General features: G+C 38.3%; 1 protein-coding gene across 6 annotated transcripts in view; it reads left to right on the top strand.

Annotated features, from left to right (window-relative positions):
- Positions 1-19,937, top strand: part of FOXP4 (forkhead box P4) — a 196,977-nt gene that overhangs the window by 106,008 nt on the left and 71,032 nt on the right. For all 6 annotated transcript variants that reach the window (XR_009154652.1, XM_058178654.1, XM_058178657.1 and 3 more), the window contains exon 3: positions 2,165-2,254. Coding sequence is in view for 5 of the 6 variants with exons in the window: in XM_058178654.1 (XP_058034637.1) it covers positions 2,165-2,254 (90 nt within the window). In the remaining variant the exon portion in view is untranslated. The remainder of the gene's footprint in view (positions 1-2,164; positions 2,255-19,937) is intronic.

Raw genomic sequence — 19,937 nt, forward strand, 5'->3', positions numbered from 1 at the left:
AGATACAAACATATTAATCTCTTAATCATTTTCTTTTTTTAAAATTTCTATTAGTATCTTATTCAATTTCAATTTCATTTGAATTTCCATATCTTAACCCTTTCTGAATACATCATAATAAGGTCATATTAACCCTTCTACCATTCTTTTTGTATTTCACAATTTATATCATAATTCAATTTTTACAATACTGATATTAATACAATTCATTTAATTTGTATTACCCTTCCTCCTCTCATTAATTACCCCTTTTAACCATTTTCTCTTGGTCCATCCATCAATCGACCTCTTAAAATTTTCCTCCCCTTATCCTATTCTCTCATTTTCTTTTTTTTTCTTTTTATAATTGTGTCTTTTCTTCTGTATCCTTCCTTTGACTTTTAAATCCTTTACTCTTCTAGTTTGCCCTAAGTTCCCATCTGATCTATTCCCCTTTTCTCCTCTCCACTTTTCTTATTTCCCTGGTTGATCTCACTGTAATCATTTAACTTTTTTGTGCCTAATCTTTTCCCCTTTTCTTTTCTCTCTTGCTTTGTCCCATCTTCTCTATTTTTGCCACTGTTAATCCCAGTGTAATCATTAAAAATATTTTCCTGTAGCCTTTCCCCCTTTCCTTTTCTTCCATTAGTTTGCTTCTTTTTTGTAGGTTGTTTCTTCCTATCCCTTCTCTTTTTTTATTGTTACTCTCAATGTAATAATTTAATTTTTCATCAGCAATGTCTTTATCTTCAGTGCTGTTTTCTTGCTTCTCATTCTTAGCCTCTTTATCCAACTGACTATGTTCTGACACAGTTTCTCATTTTCTATCAAGATTAAATGATACACGCATCATTTTGACCATCTCTATTAGTTCCTACCACATTTTGACATTCTGATTTGTTTTTAACTCCAATTTACAGTTTTGTTATTTTCCACCTCTTTTGGTTGTCGAGATCAAACAGCTTAAAAGAAAACAAATCCTCCTTCAAACTTCTCATGACTCTTGTAGCTCAAGGTCACTGTAATTTTTTCCAGATTTCAAATTATTCGTTGTAGTGCTTTTTTTCTGCCAGCAGATGTCTCTTTCCAATCCACAAGTTTCAAATCAACAAAGTCGCAAAATATCCAATTTGTGTATTAAATCCGCTTATCAAATGCTTTTCAAGTTTCTTCTTTCTCTTCTTAATTTTATATATCCCAAATTCCAGTTTAAAATCAAATTTCAAATCCAATTGAAAAATTTCGTTTACAGGGCTTTTCTATTTTGAAGTTTTCTTTATTCTTCCTTCAAAGTTCAAAACTTTTAAAATTATGTCCAATCTTGTTTGGAAACTATTTTCTTTTGGGTTTCTTTTTCTTATAATAATTTTAATATCTCCAAATCCAATTTCAAATACCTGCTTTAGTGCGTTCTGGGCTTTAGTGCTTTAACTTCCGTTTTGTTCTTCTCCCTCCATTAACATTCCCCAATGCCAATTAGCTGCTATTTCCTCACCAGGACTTCTTTTAAAAAAATTAAAATACTTCTTTTTTACCTGTGAGTTGACCAATCACTCACCCCGTACCAATACTCTGTCGAAAGCACCACTCCTGCACAAATCTTATATCCACAGCTTCATGGCGGTTGTAATGGCCGCCCCCCCCCCCCATGCCAGATTGAAGAGTTTCCTCCAACCTCCAAGGAATTTGCCTGTTCCTCTTAGTTGTCTGAGGTGCCTCTCTTTCTTCATCATTCCTACAAGACAGATCCGGTCCAAAGACACACCCACCCCGACAGCAGTTTGTCTGGCTGGATTTTCGCAAGGCTCGTCGGAGCCTGCTATTTTCTAGCCAGTCTCGCTGCAATGCTTCTGGTTCTCCCATTCAGCTTTATTATGCAGCATTTGAAATTGCCAGATTATTCAGTGAGCTCTTGGATACTTCAGGGTTGAAGATGTATTTCTTCTTACATAAAAGAATATTTAACAAAATATTTAACAAAATTACATCACTATATAGGAATCATGCTGTTTGAATTAAGTCTATACTTTTATCGATCATACAGATTTGTAGGGACCCTTGCCTGCTCTGATAGCTTAAACATGTACATAGTTATTGTAGTTCAGAGTTTATTGCTTCTGAAGAAAACTGGAAAGAGAAAGTAACTTTTTCCTCTTTATTCTGTCCTGTGTTTGTTTCTATCAAGGCTCTTCAGGTGGCAAGGCAATTCCTTCTGCAGCAGGCAACGGGGCTGACTTCTCCTACCAGCAATGAAAATAAGCAGCCGGCTGTTCAGGTAAGGGACAGCAAAAATGTGGGTACTTGCTATTAAACGTAATAGGATATGAGAATGTTTAAAATTCTACTTCAAATGTATATCTGAAAATCTGAGCTTTCTTAGTATAGCTTTTAAAAAGCCATATTAAAATTATAGGCATGCTTTTCATTGCCATGATTTCATGGTATACTGTAGGGCGTTATTATTGTTCTCATTATACTCTTTATAGAGGTGAGGAAAACTGTTATTGTGCTGATGCTTTCTCCAAGATGGAAGTTTTGTAGCTTCTGAGAATTTGTCTTTCATGTTCTAAGCCAGCACTTATTCAGTATTGTCACTCGTTGATAATGTGTGCAGTTTTGACTGTCTGTCTTGGTGGCCTGTAAAAATAAATGTAATACCTGCTATTAGAATCTCTTTTTTGTCTATAAAACAGTTTTTCAACCATTGGGGATAGAATGGCATTTTCTAGATTACTGTACTTTTTAAACATTTATGCACCATTATACTGCAATGATTTAAATCATTAAAACTTAGTACCAGGGAAGAAATATAGAAATGACTGGACTACCTTAAATGAAGCTTGACAGTTTTGTTTTTTGCTTGTAAGCCTTATGTTTACTTTTCATGATAAAAGCCATGAGACCAGCTTGAGCTAGCAAAAACTATTAAAATAAAAGTTTTAAATAATTAGGATCTTTCTTTGGATGGAGATGGAAATTATCAGAAGATACAGGTGACCTGATATTCTGTCGTGGAAAAAAATAGTAAAAAGAAAAAAAAACCTGTTGTGATTTTTTTCCAAGAGACAATTCAGGCAACTTCTGGTTTTAGTATTTTGGGAATGAGAAAATAGCATTTTTTTTTGTCTACTTTATCTCTACAGTGCAAAAGTCTATACACTTCAATCATATCCCTTCTCATTTGCTTCCATTCTAGATTTAAAAGTTCTGAATTTTACAAGTTTTCCTCATAGGAAAGCAATCCCTCGATCATCTTAGTTCATCTCCTCTGAACCTTCTCTAGCTTCATTATATACTTTTAAGGTGCAGTGTACAGAACTACATACAATATTGCAGGAGTGGTTACACAATTGATTTACAAAAGGGCATAATAATATTGGTATCTCTGTTTTCAATATATTTTTCCTAAAATGTTGTTGACCGTTTTTTACAACAGATGTATTCGGTGTTAACATCTTCATTGAACTATTTACCATTTCTTCAAGAACTCTTACTCATCACTGACTGCTAACTCTGATCCCCTTAGTCTATATAGGTAATTAGGATGTTTGGCACCAACATACATCACTTTACATTTACTCATATTGAAAGACATCTGCTATTTTGATGCCCACTGCCCTAATGTGCAGACATCCCTTTGGAGCTCTTTTACAGTCCCTTATTATTTTTACTAGTCTGAACAATTTAATGTCATCAGGAAACTTGGCTATTTCACTAGTGCCATCCCATTCCAGATTATTTATAAATATATTAAAAAGCACTGGTCCTAGGACAGAAACCTGTGGATTCCATTAGTTACATTCCTCCATTGTAAGAAATTGATTTGGTTTTCTCCTATTCTTTTCTATTTTTAGCTACTTTCCTATTCAAGCCTGCTGGGAAATCTTTGATGATGAATTTTTTCAGAGACTTTGAAAATCTGAGTAGATGATATCTACTTGCTTGCTCTTATCCGCATCTTTTATTAACAAATTCTAATAGATTAGTTATACAAGACTTCCCTTAGTGAAGCCATATTGGATATCATTGAGCAAGACCTGTGTTTCCAAATGGTTGGTAATTTTATCTTTAATAGTAGTTTAAAATATGTTCCCCGGAACAGATATTAAACTGACAGGCCTACAATTTCCTGGATCTCCAATGAGCCATTCTTAACAATTTGAATTATGCTGGCCACCTTCCAGACTTCAGTGAGCCAGGCCCAGTAGAATCAGGCTGCATATTTCAGTTAGGAGGATCACAATCTCAACTTCAAGTTCACCAGAATGTATTATTCTCTTCTTAGTTTCACAATAGATTTAAACAAAAAAGGCAATAAAGACCTAGAAGACCCTAAATGTATAGCCAGTGAATCCTCACTGGGCTTGTAAAACTCAGCATCATTAGCTATTAGTTAAGGTTTTTCAATATTGAGATTTAATTTATCCTAGGTTTTATACATGAAATAGTTCCACATATAATTCTGCCATGCCTACTTAGGATGTTGTATTAATTTACCCACGACATTGTAGAAAACATAAACTAAACATTTTTACTACCCAGCTGAAATGCTTTACATTGAAACAAAAGCTTCTGAAAATAATATATTTTTTTCTTTCATAAAAGCTCATCCTTCTTCAAATAATGTCCAAAGTTTGGCTAAATAGCATTGTTGGTTCTGTGTGATTCAGAAAGTATTGACGCTCCCTTCTCTACCCATTATGTGACTTTGGAACTAGAATATTATCACAATCACAGAGCTGTTGCTGTTCTGGCATCTAAGATTGTGTGGAATATCATGTTGTCATGTTCTGCACTGCCCTTCCCCCAAAAGTGCTATCTAGCGATTGCAGTGGGAATGCAGAAATATATAGCATGATGTCATCACATCACACTTTCGTAGACATTACAAGGAAGAGTGTGAAAGAGACAGAGAAAGAGGTAGCAGCTTTATGCCTTTTGTAACATCTAATTACACCCCGAATCAGTTACACCTCAAGCATCAAGCCTGCTCTTTAACTTTAAAATGGTAAAACTGTCCTCTTTTCAGCTTCAGATGTCCCCAGAGACATTGCCAAAGTGGAGGTCTTTGTACATACCAGCCAGGGTAGTGGACTTGGGATATGCAAAGGGTTGCCAAATGAGCATAAATTAAGGTCTAAAGGAGGAACAGAAAAAAGGAGGGGAAGCCCAAGTGAGTGGAAAGTGACAATTTTAAATAGCTGTGTGGAGGGACTCTCCCTTTAGGCTAATTAAATTTATTGGCAAACAGCAGGATACTTTATTAGAGCCATGCAGGTTTAATTAACAAAAGAAAGTAATTAGTATGTGCTATCCTGAAACTGAAGGTCCTACCTACATATTAGTCTGAATTCCTTCTCAAATCTGCTAGAAATCGCAGAAATCCCATAGAAGACGACCTGGAGAAGGAAAGCCTATTTTCTGATTACCTAGAATGTTCCAGGTGGCTAAAACCCTGTGATAATCTTGATATTTTTTTGATCTCATGTTTTGTTTTTTAAGTGCATCTCAAATAAAACAAGGGGATTATCTTGTCTGTGGTTTCTCATTCTGTTTTGTATGCACACACCCTGTCCTCAAATGAATATGCCCCATTTCCTTCTTAACCAGATTCTATTTATTTCTCACAGAGGCTGTCTGCCTCTGAAACTGTACAGCTGAAGCTGTGTTATGTTCCTTTGAAAGCAGGAGAAATTCTCATTTCTTGATGCGCAGCATTATTCGTTTCATGATCAGATGGGGACAAGGTTATTAGGTTCATTGTGCCAAGATTCACTTTTCAGAGAAGGCTAGTCTCTGGACTCCCCACTCCCCCCCACCCCCCACTTTCTACGTCTCAGTTAAGCTAAGCCACATCAGAATCCATTCTGGAAAAATAGTTTTAACTCACATGTTCTCCTCTCGCTTCACTTGTATGGTGACTTTGCTTATTCCAATAATTTTCAAATGAAGTCCTACTGTGAGTTATCTGCTAACTGTCTTGTTTTTCTCCTGGAGTTTGAAAACACCATAAAAATGACATTAACTTATGAAAGTTTGTGAAACATGACAGAACCCAGATCCACCTAGAAACAATTTTTTTCTGTATGTCTCTCTTCCTTTTTTCTTTTTCATCACACCTGACCTGAAAAGAGGAGCCATTCGGTAGAGGGAGCAGACAAGCCACCAGTTTCATTAATGAGTTTAACTGAAAGTGAAGAAGGCAAAATCATTGTTGATATTAACAGCAATAATTCATCTGAGCTTCTCCTGAGCCAACAGTCAGCTTTTTCCAATAGCTTTTTCAGGAAGGAAATGCAGTTACTAAGTGGAAAACATATTTAAAGAACAAAGGCAGTAAGGGTGAAGTCAGATTCCTGTAATCTGTGAGTCTCTCTCCTTTTTATTTTTGTGTGAATACACATGCCCATATTTCCTATATTTTTCCTATTGTTTTTCTCTCCTTCTATTTTCCTTTCATTTTTTTTAGTGATTATTAAGTGCGTGAATCTGGATTCTATCTAGCCGTCTTTCTAAACTAGTCTCATTCTGTCATTATGTGTTTACCTTCCCTTTCACCTTCCCTTGTTCCTGGTCTGTTTTCTCTCTCCCTCTTTATTTTTTATGGTCCTTTTGCTTTGTCTCTTTACATTACCACCACTCTTGGTCCAGCCTTTCCCAGTCTCTTTTCTGTCTGTCTTGATAACTTTCTCAATGTTAACAAAGCCTAATGTTCTCTCTCTGTCTCCCCCCTCCCCCCTTCCCACCCCATCTTTTTGTGTTGCAAAAGCATTTGTGAAAATTATAGGTGTGAGTCAGGCATAACTCAAAACTCAGCAGCCTCTCTCTCCTCCGTATTCTCCAGCAGTGTTACTGGAGGAGGATCTAAATGAAGAGACGGGATTAGCGGGACTTTTTTTTTTTAAAGAAATTTATCGTAATAGTGGAATGGTGTGGATGAGATTGTCCAGGAGTTTTCTTCAGGTGGGAGAACTGATAGAAAGTGTGTCTGTGTGAATGAAGAATGTATTGAATGAGACTGAAATGTGGGCTTGTTGATAGAATGTGTAAAAAATGACTGTAGAATGTCAAAGTATTTTGAATTTGAACTTTTATATAAATTCTGCAGCCAAAGACAAGTCCAAATGAAGCAGGTATGCTTCCATGACTATTAAGAGAAACAAAACCAGACTTTACCCCTGCTTGCCAGACTTCAATCATTGATTTCCACTCTTGCCCAAAGAGAACTCTTTCTTTCTCCAGTCCAGTAGCCTCTGAACGCCACCATAATGTTTTCCTTTACAGAGAGGATAGGGAGTATTAAAAACAAGCTGCACAGCTATAAAGGAAAGTAGAGCTTTCTAATATTGAAATCAGAGTTAGTGCAAGTGTAAACGCATTAATTGGACATGGTGTGGCAGAAGGAAAGCAAAGCTAATGTAGCACTTTAAACTTTTCCATTCAGGTTTGGTAGTATGAATACTGTACAGCGTATGCATGAATATTGAGAAAAGCCAAAACTGTATTGTTGATCTTACTGAATAATAATATCAGATATCAAAATTTGTCCACTACAAAAAAATAAAGTTTTGTCAAAATATGTTATTTTCATATCTAATTATGTCTTGTAGTGGTATTTTAATAAATTGAATAAAATTGACTACCTGCTACTCGGAACTTTTTGAATTTTGGGCTGGACAAGATTAATCAGATTAATCTGATCCTGATCCATTAATCTGGTTTTATTTATTTATTTTATTTATTTATTTTGTCACAACAATATATGTAGGTATCATACAAAAAGATTATATAGTATATAAACACATATATGAGTAAATATAAGGAGGTATAAGCATATATATATATATAGGAAGAAGAAAAAAAAACAATAGGACAGGAACGGTAGGCATGTTTGTGCGCTTATGCACGCCCCTTTTGTAGCTGTATATGGATAGAAGCTACCTTCTATGTGTAGACTGACTTTTAGTCCAAAGTTTGAAGTTGAGACGTTTCCTATCAAGTTTAAATTGTCTCATTTTAACAGTCTTTAACACTCATTGACACTCTTGTCAATTGTATTTGGGGGCGTGGGGAGGGGGGAGAGCATATGCCAAGACTAAACCTCCCTATCAGGCTTGTATAGGCAAAAAGTATTAAAACATTGAAACTATTTCAGTTTGATAGTTTGATATAATGTGACTTAGTGAGATAAGTGAAGTGCCTGTCTATTTTATTTAGAATTCACAAAATTACTGTAAAGCAAAATCCATATTTTTTTTTAAACTTTGGGCAATTTTTTGTTGTGGTTGAAAAAGGTCACTCAGATTAAAATAATTTGTGGAACTATAATGTAGAGGAAATTCGTGTATATGAACTTCATGAACTCTGATGCATAACATCCAAATTAATGTGTGAAAAGGAATTATAATGTTTTGTCAGATTTTTTTTCAAAGTTCACAGTGCTGTTTTTAGCTTATGAAAATTTCATTTCAAACCTGTCTTAGGGTAAAAAACTTCTAAAATATCACTTTGAACATTATGTGTGTGTAATATAAATTACATATTTAGGTACAAATTGTGTGAATTTTAAGGAAGGAAGGAAGGAAGGAAGGAAATTTATTCAAGGGAAACCAGCTAACCTTTGGTTCAAGAGGAACATTCCACATCCACTAGATTTATATCATTTGCATTATATTGTGAGCTGTGAGCAAGCATGTGATTTTAGGAAAAGTATCTTTAATGTTTTATGGATTTTTAAATTGTTTTAAAAGTGATTAACAGCTATGCAGAAACACTGTCATTTTATCCAGGATTTCTGAAACTTGACGTTAAAATTAATTACAAGTTCTTCCTTCCTTCATTTCTTCCTTCTTTCCTCCGTCCCTCCCTTCCCCTTCCCTTCCCTTCCCTTCCCTTCCCTTCCCTTCCCTTCCCTTCCCTTCCCTTCCCTTCCCTTTTTGATTAAGTGAACATATCTTAACAGTTCTATTTGGCATTCTTAGCCATCTGCTATTTCATTTCTTCCTTGATTTGTTGTATTTGTTATTATTTTTAGTTGTTTCCCTTTTTATCTACATCTATCACATGTATAGTCACTCACTCATTTACTTTCTGCTGTTTCCAGTTCAGTAATTACACTTTTGAATATTTTATTAATGATTCCATTTTAAAGTCAATATTTTTTTAAAAAATTCTCCTGATCCAAAATTTCAGGTCGAGGCCTCCATGAATTAATTTTTCTTTTCTTATCTCAGATTATAAATTTGTAGAAAAGTGTCAATATCCATTTGGCCTTTGAATTACTTTGAATCACCTGGCAGGTTCCGGGTAAAGTGATAATGCCTATTTGAAGTAGACATAAAAAGTTCTGAAATTCAAATGAGATGAAACAATCAGATTTCAATGATCATGAATCTGCTATATTTATTTTAATAATATGAGGTACTTTCATGTTCTGATTTATTATTAATTCTATCTTAGATGATTTATTGTTTAAAAGAAAGAGCAGAATTTATTCCAGGAGTAACACTGAAATTCAGCTCTCCATTCTGACCTATGGCATATTATGAATTTTATGTATATGAGAGCATAATGCTAATGTAATTCACTCTACATCCCTAAATCAGTATTTTACACTTGGAAGTTCAATTATGCAGTGATGACAAATTATGAAAACCAGGTTCTTTCTGTATAAGATTACTTAATTTTAATAGTCTATGTAGTTGCATATTTGTATTCACTCTTACTTTTGTTTGCTTAGAAAGATGTTACAGGTACAAACTAAAATATAAGATATTTATTTAATGCAATCTCTGCAACATGAAAATGTCCCAGTCCCTATTTAAAAAAACGAACTTCTAGTTTTTCCCTAACTATACTGATCATGATTACCTCCCTCAGCAAAAGATACTTTTCATGTAAAATTACCTATTTTATGTATAATCTGTCATTTTGATTGCAACTTTTATGTGTTAATGCTTTTACTTTACCTTTTTACATAATATGACTTCCATTTCTTGATCTTGAGACATCCCCCCCACCAAAAAAAAAGAGTTAAATATGATTCTTATCCACAAAAAGATGGCTCAAGCCTGACTTACAATGGTGCAATACATTTTACAAATGAATGGGAATTTAAACTGCATCCCCAATTTATTTTGGCAGTTGTGCTTTGGTAGAATTTGATACTCCCCTCCCCCAACCATTTGGGCTATAGAAGTTGATGGACTAATGATGTGGTTTCAAAAGAACATTCCAAATTCTACTTGGGAAAATGAATTGGTTGCGAGATTATGGCCATTTTAAAAAAGTTCTGGCAATGAGAAACACTCTTTTCTTGTTGAGATTTTGTCCATTTCTGAAAGAAAACTGAGGGGTAAATGTGCCCCTCAATGCATTTTTGTAACCAAAGAACAACAGTACAGAGAAAGAGCAGCAAGTTTGGAGCAACTGCAGGAAATTGCTTTTCTTTTATTTGCGTGGCAAGAGAGCAGTGGTGTGGAAAAGTGTATTTTGTTGATCTGAACTTGAGTGAAATGGGTAATGAAGACAGATCAATATTAGCCCTTCTACGTTCACTCACTTGAGAAAAACCAGGACTTCCTCTATATGTGTTGTGCAGCTGATTTTTTCTTTTAGTTGGTCATATTAAAGCTGATTCTCTTATTCTCTCCCATGCCTTGATCATCCTCCTTTTTTATTCGTTCTGTCTTCTTGTTACAGCTCTTACTTTTTCTTGGTATCCAGAACATTGGCAGTGTAGGTAAAGAGACACTACGAAACAAAAAGCGTTGGTCATTCAGAGGTAATAAACTATTGGTTGAAGTCTGATAAACCTGAACAGTGTTACAGGAGATTGTCAGGTTTCATGAAACTTTGCCATGAAAAGCACATAAAAGCATACTGTGTTTTTTGTCCAGGAATACTAATGTATCTTCCACAACATTGTTTGTATTCTGTTCTTAGAATCCCCAGAGTTCAGTGGACCTTCCCTTCATTTGGATTAATGGTATGATGTCCATCTCAGGGCATCTGTTTAGGAATATTTTTAGTGCAACTTGTAGCAATTAAAAATCAATACAAGTAGGACTTAGCTAAAGTACTCACGCAAAGTTAAGCAGTTGGAATGCTTTCTTAAAATATAAATGGAGTTTGCAATTAGATCTTAGGTGCATTTTTATAATAATTAATTCAGTAAGATTCAAATTTGTATAAATACCTAGTAGGCATTTATATATGTGTACTACGGTACAATAATTTAAAATATTGTGATTCCACTACAAACCCAAAGAAAGTTTTCCTCAGCACTTACCCCTTTTCATGATATTATGTTCCGCATGACAGACTTTTCCTAAAGTATGGCTCATCTCTATGAAAGATGTGCCAGCCCCTGGAATAAGATTTAGCTCAGAATGAGTACCTGGATATGTTATATTCAATATTGCAATTATTTCCTTGAATCATTTGATTTCTTCATCCCCATTCCTGAAGAAAAATATATCCTAGGTCAGTGATGGCTAACCTTTTTGCCGTTGCATGCCAAAAGTGGGGGGAGTGGGGGGGAGTTTGTTGCGTGCGTGCCCACACCCATAATTCAATGCGCCCCACGCATGTGCACGCAACCCCGCCGCGCTCCCCTGCTTTTGGCACGCGATGGCATAGTGGGACCAGAAGGCCTGTTTTTTGCTCTTCCCAGGTTCCAGAGGCTTTCCAGGAGCCTGGGGAGGGCAAAAAAGGCTGTCCCCACCCCCACAGAGGCCATAAATGCCCCGTTTGCCAACTTCTGGTCCTACCGAAAGTCGAGAAACAGGCCGTTTTCAGTCCCCCGAGAGCCTCGGGGGGGAAGGCCATTTTCACCCTCCCCAGGCTCCTAAAAAGCCTCTAGAGCTTGGGGAGAGCAAAAAAAGGGCCTTTCCCACCCCCCCAAGACCCTCCAGAGGCTGGAAACAGCCTGTTTCCCAACTTCAAGTGGGCCCAGAAGGCCCGAAAATAAGTTGGCCGGCGCACACATGGTCCTAGGTATTTATACAACTTTGGGGGAAGATACCAAAAGAAGTTGTACAAATATGCCTATTCATATTCTTCCCTATTAGTATTTTTGGCTGGCTGAATAGGATAGAACTCTCTAGCTTTTTGAAAGTCAGGCTTCTACTCTCTTTCAATCAAATGCAAATATAGAAATCTCCTTCAGAACCTCTGAGGAAGTTTACAGTCATACAGGTGAGTTTGGCACATGATATCCTAATCTGGCTGTATTGTGCATGACCTTATACCCTTACATGTGTTTGCAAATCCTGATTGGTATAAACTTGAATAGAGCTATCATTTCTTCCTTAATATGATACTTGCTTTCTACCCACAAACAGGCTATTCTTTTGTTATTTAGTCTTTAATTAGGGTATAATGGGCTTCCTGCTGAAGCATCTTGAAAAGGCATCTCCATTCTGATGCGTTATCAGAGCTTTGTTATAAGTCTAGAACTGTTAGTAAGCAGTTTTGTAGAATGGCAACAGGCCAATAAGTGAGTCATTGCCTGTCCTAGCTCACGGTCTGCCAAATGCCAGTAGGACACACCCATACCGACAAACCATTATTGAAGAGAGAAATTCAGCATCTCTATCCGCAGGCATAATGCTTCTGTTGTTGCTGAGAGTGTTAATTTTTTAGAGAGAAGAAGAGCCTAAGATTGTAAAACTTAAAAAGTAGGCTTGGGGCTAGTCAGTAGAAAGTTCCATGGTAACTTAATTACTCTTGAACTTACGTTAGTAGTGCAGAAACTAGCTGAAATTACAACCCTCCTTACAGTTTAGATTTTTGTGTAATGCTTACTGGGAGCTTAATTAATAAATAGTGGTTTGAAAGTTTAAGTCAAAATTGAAGATATTTTTAGTAGTTATCCTGAAAAAATGATGTGGATGTGGCTTGCTTGTTTGCTTGCAGATTAAAACTAACTAGAGCAGGGTGTCAAACTCGCGGCCCATGGGCTGGATGCGTCACGTGCTGGCTCCGCCTCCGCCTGGTGTAGCGAAGGGGGAAAAAGTCCCACTATATACCATGACGCCACCTTGACGACGTGAATTTGACATCCCTGAACTAGAGGTTAGCAAAAGTGGATTCTAAAAACTTGTTTGGATCTTAATATAAAGAAAACTGGAAACCCTTTATGGACTTTTTGCTAAAAGTGAATAAAAATGACTTGATGATTTCTGGATTTGAAAAAAGTTGGATATATGGAAGAAGTGGGCCTCTGGTGGCTCTACAGACTAATGCAGTCTGTTATTAACACAGCTGCTTGCAATTACTGCAAGTTCAAGTCCCACCAGGCCCAAGGTTGACTCAGCCTTCCATCCTTTATAAGGTAGGTAAAATGAGGACCCAGATTGTTGGGGGCAATAAAAGTTGACTTTGTATATAATATACAAATGGATGAGACTATTGCTTAACACAATGTAAGCCGCTCTCAGTCTTCGGAGAAGGGCGGGATATAAATTCAAAAAAAAAAAAGTGATATAACCTTGATTGGGGGAGGAGCGGCAATAAATATGATTGTAACTGTTGTATGGAAGATCAAAGTTGCTTGTTTAAATATTTCTTTTTCTTTTATCTACTGCACTTTATCTTTTTTTTCTTTTTCTTAATTTCATTTTCTTTCTTTTTCATTGTTTATCTTTTATTTGTTTAAAAATATTCTAATAATTAATGATGATTTTAAAAAGAGAAAGTTTAATATATGTGGATTTTATCTTGGATTCTACATTTGGGGTAAAGTATTTCATCACTAGCTATTCAGCTAGCCAAATATCTTGCTTTTGGCCCAAGAAGATATATTCATTTATATTCTGCTTTTCTGTTCGTTTTAAATACTCAAGTTACTTATCAACAAATAACCACTTAAAAGTTTAAAAAAAGCCACAGTGGAAGGGATGTGCCTTCAGAATGCACAACTAAAACAAATGAGTGAAGATCAGTTGCTGTGGCATAAAAATCTCCATTTCATAGCTTGACAATAATGTAGAAGAAGGGCCTCTTTTGCACATCTGATGCACATCCTCAGAAGTAAAGGGAGTATCTTTAAATGGCCTCTACTGTATAATTGTATACCATTCAGAGTCATTTCATATGAGACAGACAGCTATATAAATGTGTTAGATAAATAAATTCATAATAGAAGGAGGGCATCCTTCAGGTATTCATGTTTCAAGGCATTTAGAGTTGTACAGTTAATCTGTCTAATCAGACACTTGGTAGGGACAGACTCTGTAAATGAGGTGTTCAGAAAGACATTGTTATGTCAACAATTTATATAATCTAAATGAGAACAGCCATGTCCAACCTGGAACCCTCCATATTTGTTGGTTTACAACTCTTGTATTCAGCCTGCATGGCAACTACTACTTTAGGCTGACATTGTGAAAATTACAGTCCAACACACTGGAGGGTCCCCATACTGGGGAAGGATGAAGAAGGTAGGTGAAAGAAAGAATCTAATCATGATAGAGCAGTGATTAGTGACTTTTTCCATCAACTCTTTGTAAACTAGGAAGCAGGAATGTGAGAATCATAGCTCATGTATATCTTCCTTCATGACCCTCCTCTAAGAAGCCCCCACCATTCATGGTGTCAGCATAGCATTTTAAGAGAAAAGGGGAAGCTATTTGATGTAGACAAAGGTTTGTATGAAAATATAATTCTGCTTTGTTAGCAGCCATCACACTCTAAAAGGCGCCGCTTTTGTTTTCTTGTAACGTTGTGAAAACCTCATGTCGGATCGAGAGCTGCGGCCCTCACGACTAATCGCCTCTCCTTTGTGTTTTTAGATTATAGGGGCAATTAGTGTTGTCAAAACCTCTGGCAAGTCTCTTTGCTCTTGACAGGGTGTCAGTCCGACGGGCGCGAAATGGAAGGTGTTATAACTCTCCGGTAATTAGAATGCCTCCGATTTTGAAAATGCCAGCCAACGTGTATCAAGCTGGATGTACGGTGTGGTGGTGGGGGGTTGGTGGGGGGAGAGAGTTCAGATGGGGGATGCAGATGAGCAATTAATTACAGACTCTCATTCAGAGCACATTGCAAGCTGATGAGCAGCAAAAGGAAATTATCCTGATGCTTGTCTCCTAAAGAGTGGGCATCAACTGCATTCTTTCTTGTTCTCCTATTGCTACCACCCAAATTTCTCTACTAATTTTCATTGCTTCTTGCATGTTGGAACAGCCATTATGATAGATAAAGCATGAACTACTAGCAACTTGATATACTAGCCAAATACAGATTGTGGAGGTTACAATAACAAGTCTTTATGTTAATTACTGCACTACAATTCATTAAGAGTCTTCACTGTTGTTGTCCTTGTGATAAATTTGGTCTTCTATGAGCTCTATTCAGGTAAAAGCTGGAGGAATGGTACAACTATCACAAGCATTTTAGAGTCTCTTTCTAATATTAGGAAGTTTAAGCAGTCTGGATTTTGTCAGGATGGACCAAGGTCCTATTGCCTTGATTCATTGACTGATTCTGGTTGTCAGTGCCTCTTCAGCAGTCTTGGAGCAAGTCCAAAGGCAGTTAATAAATAACTTCATAAGTTAACTTGGAGTGACTTCTAGAATGACAAATGAAATTTGGGGCACCTCCCTCAAGCCAGCAACCTGAGTAAACAGATAAGCTTTGTAACATGCCCCAAAGGTCAGCAAGCTCCTGCTTGCACTGACAGGACAGAAGGGTGTAGAAATTCCCTGGTGCAATTCTGTCTGCTTCAAGAACTATTAAATCTAAAGGTAAGAATGTCTTCCAGGTTTTTTTTTTCACTTGCTGGTCTGATGACAGAGTTGATCTGCTTTATATGCCAAGCTGCAGTGTTTCTCTTTCTGAATAGATTGAGAGAAGAGAAGAAGGCAACATGCATTGCATGGTCTTCAATGAAAGGAAAACAAGTTGAGGCATCCTTAATAACGAGCAATGCTGGATGAGATGGAAAATATGTGATACTGTATGCATCATGTGGGAAAGCAACAGATAATGTTTCCTTGAATGTACTCCAAATATGAGACCTGTTCCTTGTAGTGTTCATTTGACATTTCCTGCTTGGAGAAAAGCATGGCTGAAATAGAGTAATTTACATTCCTTGTTCAAGTAATTTATATGCCATTTTTCCGTGCTCAAAGCGACTTCAAAGCATCTATTCCAAAAGCACTAAAATGCTTGAAACATACAGCTAATTACCATCAGAAATAGATTTTCCTTACACAAGACACAGAAGGAGGAATGCTACCTAGCTTAACCAGGAAATCTTTCCACCATTTCATGACACCTGGGTTAAAAATCTTGTTTTTTGGTTGAAGGCACGTGGAGAAGAGCTCCTCTTACATGTTTGGAGATATTACCTTTTCTAGGGCATCTTCCAGCATTAGAAGAAGCAATAAATTAATTTTATCCTAAAAATTAAGATCCTCAAACTTCCATTTTCCTTTGCTCTTTGTATTCCTATCCAGAATCTACTATAACCGTGATGGTGAACCTATGGCATGTGTGCCACAGGTGGCATGGGGAGCCATATCAGTGGGCACACAAGTGTTGCCCTAGCTCAGTTCCAGTGCACATGCGCGTGCTGGCCAGCTGATTTTCGGGCCTTCCGGGCCCACCGGAAGTCGGGAAACAGGCTGTTTCTGGCCCTTGAAGGGCCTCGAGGGGTGGGAAAGGCTGTTTTCGCCCTCCCCAGGCTCCTAGAAAGCCTCTGAAGCCTGGGGAAAGCGAAAAACAGATCTTCTGGTCCCACCGTAAGTTGGGAAATGGGCCGTTTCCGGCCTCCAGGGGGGTGGGGTAAGTCGTTTTCACCCTCCCCAGGCTCCAAGAAACCCTCGCGCCTGGGGAAGGCACAGTAGGCAAAAAATAGGCCTACTGGGCCCACCTTGCCAATGCGTGCCAAATGTGGGGGAAGCAAGTTGCACATGCATCCATGGAGGGGCGGGGCGTATTGAATTATGGGAGTGGACACATGCGTGCGTGACCTTGCTGCACTCCCCCTGCTTTTAGCACATGACAGCAAAAAAGTTAGCCATCACTATACTATAAGAAGGAATGTGAAAGAAGGACTGTGACATTGATTGGAGAAAAAAAATGTGCTAAGTGCATTAGATTTAAAATATATTTATGTGCTGTGAGTTGGTTGAGAAGATGCAAAAAGGCCAGGTATAAATACTTAACTATTTTTAACACCAATATTGAAATGTTATAACTGGCATCTATATTGAACTGGTCCAAAGCAATTAGAATATCTGAAATTGAATTTTATAGAGCTTTGTTTGGAAAACGCTACTGTCAGTTCCACAATCCTAGACCAGTCCAGGAAATGAATTCCATAAGAAATCAAGAATCAAGATCACGTGAACTGTTAATACCACTTTATAATGCCTTGGTAAGGCCACACTTGGAATATTACATTCAGTTTTGGTCGCCACAATGTAAAAAGATGTTGAGACTCTAGAAAGAGGGCAGAGAAGAGCAACGAAGATGATTAGGGGACTGGAGGCTAAAACACGAAGGACAGTTGCAGGAACTTGGATATATCTAGTTTAATGAAAAGAAGGACTAGGGGAGACATGATAGCAGTGTTCCAATATCTCAGGGGCTGCCACAAAGAAGAGGGAGTCAAGCTATTTTTTTTTTATTTGCATTTATATCCCGCCCTTCTCCGAAGACTCAGGGCGGCTTACACTATTCTCCAAAGCACCTGAAGGCAGGACAAGAAGCAATGGGTGGAAACTAATCAAGGAGAGAAGCAACATAGAACTAAGGAGAAATTTACTGACAGTTAGAACAATTAATCAGTGGCTCAACTTGCCTCCAGAAGTTGTGAATGCTCCAACACTCGAAGTTTTTAAGACGATGTTGGATAATCATTTGTCTGAAGTGGTATAGGGTTTCCTGCCTAAGCAGGGGGTTGGACTAGAAGATCTCCAAGGTCCCTTCCAACTCTGTTACTCTATTCTAAAGTTAAAACTACTTTATTGAGATTGATTTTAACAACAGAATCTTGAAAATCTTTTTATGGCATATCTCCTCCCCCTTTTATACACCAATGAATCAGGGAAGAGTCTGCCTGTGTCACTTATGAATATTATCTCATTTCTCTGGACTTCAGCTCCTTTGCCTTCATAACAGTTTTTGCATCTTTCTGCCAAGATCATCTTCCTCATTTTCTACAGCCGATGTGCTAACTTCTTCTGTTATCTGCTGTTAGTTTTCCTTTTTTAAAGAACAATGTGTGTGTGTGTGTGTGTGTGTGTGTGTGTGTGTGTGTGTGTGTGTGTAGGTCTTTGGTTATTCGGGTTTTCTCCCGCGTAAAATTGGAAGTGTCTTGGCGACGTTTCGACGAAGTCTCATTCGTCATCTTCAGGCTTCAGCTTCGTGCTTCTGGGAGCAATGTGTGATTGCAGCTGTTTCTTCCTTTTTAACTGCTAGTGGGGGTTTGAACTGATTGGGTGGGAGCTTGGCTGTGCTCTGATTGGATGGGGTTTTTTTTGTGCTCTGATTGGTTGGGGGTGTGTCCTGTTTGGGTGGGAGTTTGGTTGTGCTCAGATTAGTCTGAGCTGCAGGGGGACCTGAACTGGTGAGCTGCACTGCTGCTGTTTGGCTTCGTGTCCGTGGCCGTGCCACATCCTCATAGTGGATGTCAGTCTGCTGCATGTATGGATTGGAGGGGTCAGTGTGGGTTTGGGTCTGCTTTCTGGGTGGATGTGTGGTGGAGACATCCTGTGTGGACCTCGTGAGTGTGGGTCTGGTGTCATTCCTCGTGTTAGGGACTCAGGATGTCACCATCACACATCCACCCAGAAAGCAGACCCAAACCCACACTGATCAGGAAGCACGACCAAGGACCAGAAGCCAGACCGCAGCTGCAACATTAGCCATTTCAAACCCCTCCAATCCATACATACAGCAGACAGACACCACTATGAAGATGTAGCATGACCACAAACACGAAGCCAAACAACAGCAATGCAACTCACCAGCTCAAATCCCCCTGCAACTCAGATTAATCTGAGCACAACCAAGCCCCCACCCAAACAGGACACCCCCCCCAGCCAATCAGATCACAGCCAAGCTCCCACCCAATCAGTTCAAACCCCCACTAGCAGTTAAAGGAAGAAACAGCTGCAATCACACATTGCTCCCAGAAGAGAGTTGAAGTTTGAAGATGACGAATGAGACTGCCGAATGTCGCCAAGACACTTCCAATTTTACGCTGGAGAAAACCCGAATAACCAAAGACCTACATATATATATTTATATATATGTTTTCTGAGGTTTTCGGGTGTTTGTATATAGGTCTTTGGTTGTTCGGGTTTTCTCCGTAAAATTGGAAGTGTCTTGGCGACGTTTCGACGAAGTCTCATTCGTCATCTTCAGGCTTCAGCTTCGTGCTTCTGGGAGCAATGTGTGATTGCAGCTGTTTCTTCCTTTTTAACTGCTAGTGGGGGTTTGAACTGATTGGGTGGGAGCTTGGCTGTGCTCTGATTGGATGGGGTTTTTTTTGTGCTCTGATTGGTTGGGGGTGTGTCCTGTTTGGGTGGGAGCTTGGTTGTGCTCAGATTAGTCTGAGCTGCAGGGGGACCTGAACTGGTGAGCTGCACTGCTGCTGTTTGGCTTCGTGTCCGTGGCCGTGCCACATCCTCATAGTGGATGTCAGTCTGCTGCATGTATGGATTGGAGGGGTCAGTGTGGGTTTGGGTCTGCTTTCTGGGTGGATGTGTGGTGGTGACATCCTGTGTGGACCTCGTGAGTGTGGGTCTGGTGTCATTCCTCGTGTTAGGGACTCAGGATGTCACCACCACACATCCACCCAGAAAGCAGACCCAAACCCACACTGATCAGGAAGCACGACCAAGGACCAGAAGCCAGACCGCAGCTGCAACATTAGCCATTTCAAACCCCTCCAATCCATACATACAGCAGACAGACACCACTATGAAGATGTAGCATGACCA

This window comes from Ahaetulla prasina, chromosome 3 (assembly GCF_028640845.1).
Source record: "Ahaetulla prasina isolate Xishuangbanna chromosome 3, ASM2864084v1, whole genome shotgun sequence".
Taxonomy (NCBI): domain Eukaryota; kingdom Metazoa; phylum Chordata; class Lepidosauria; order Squamata; family Colubridae; genus Ahaetulla; species Ahaetulla prasina.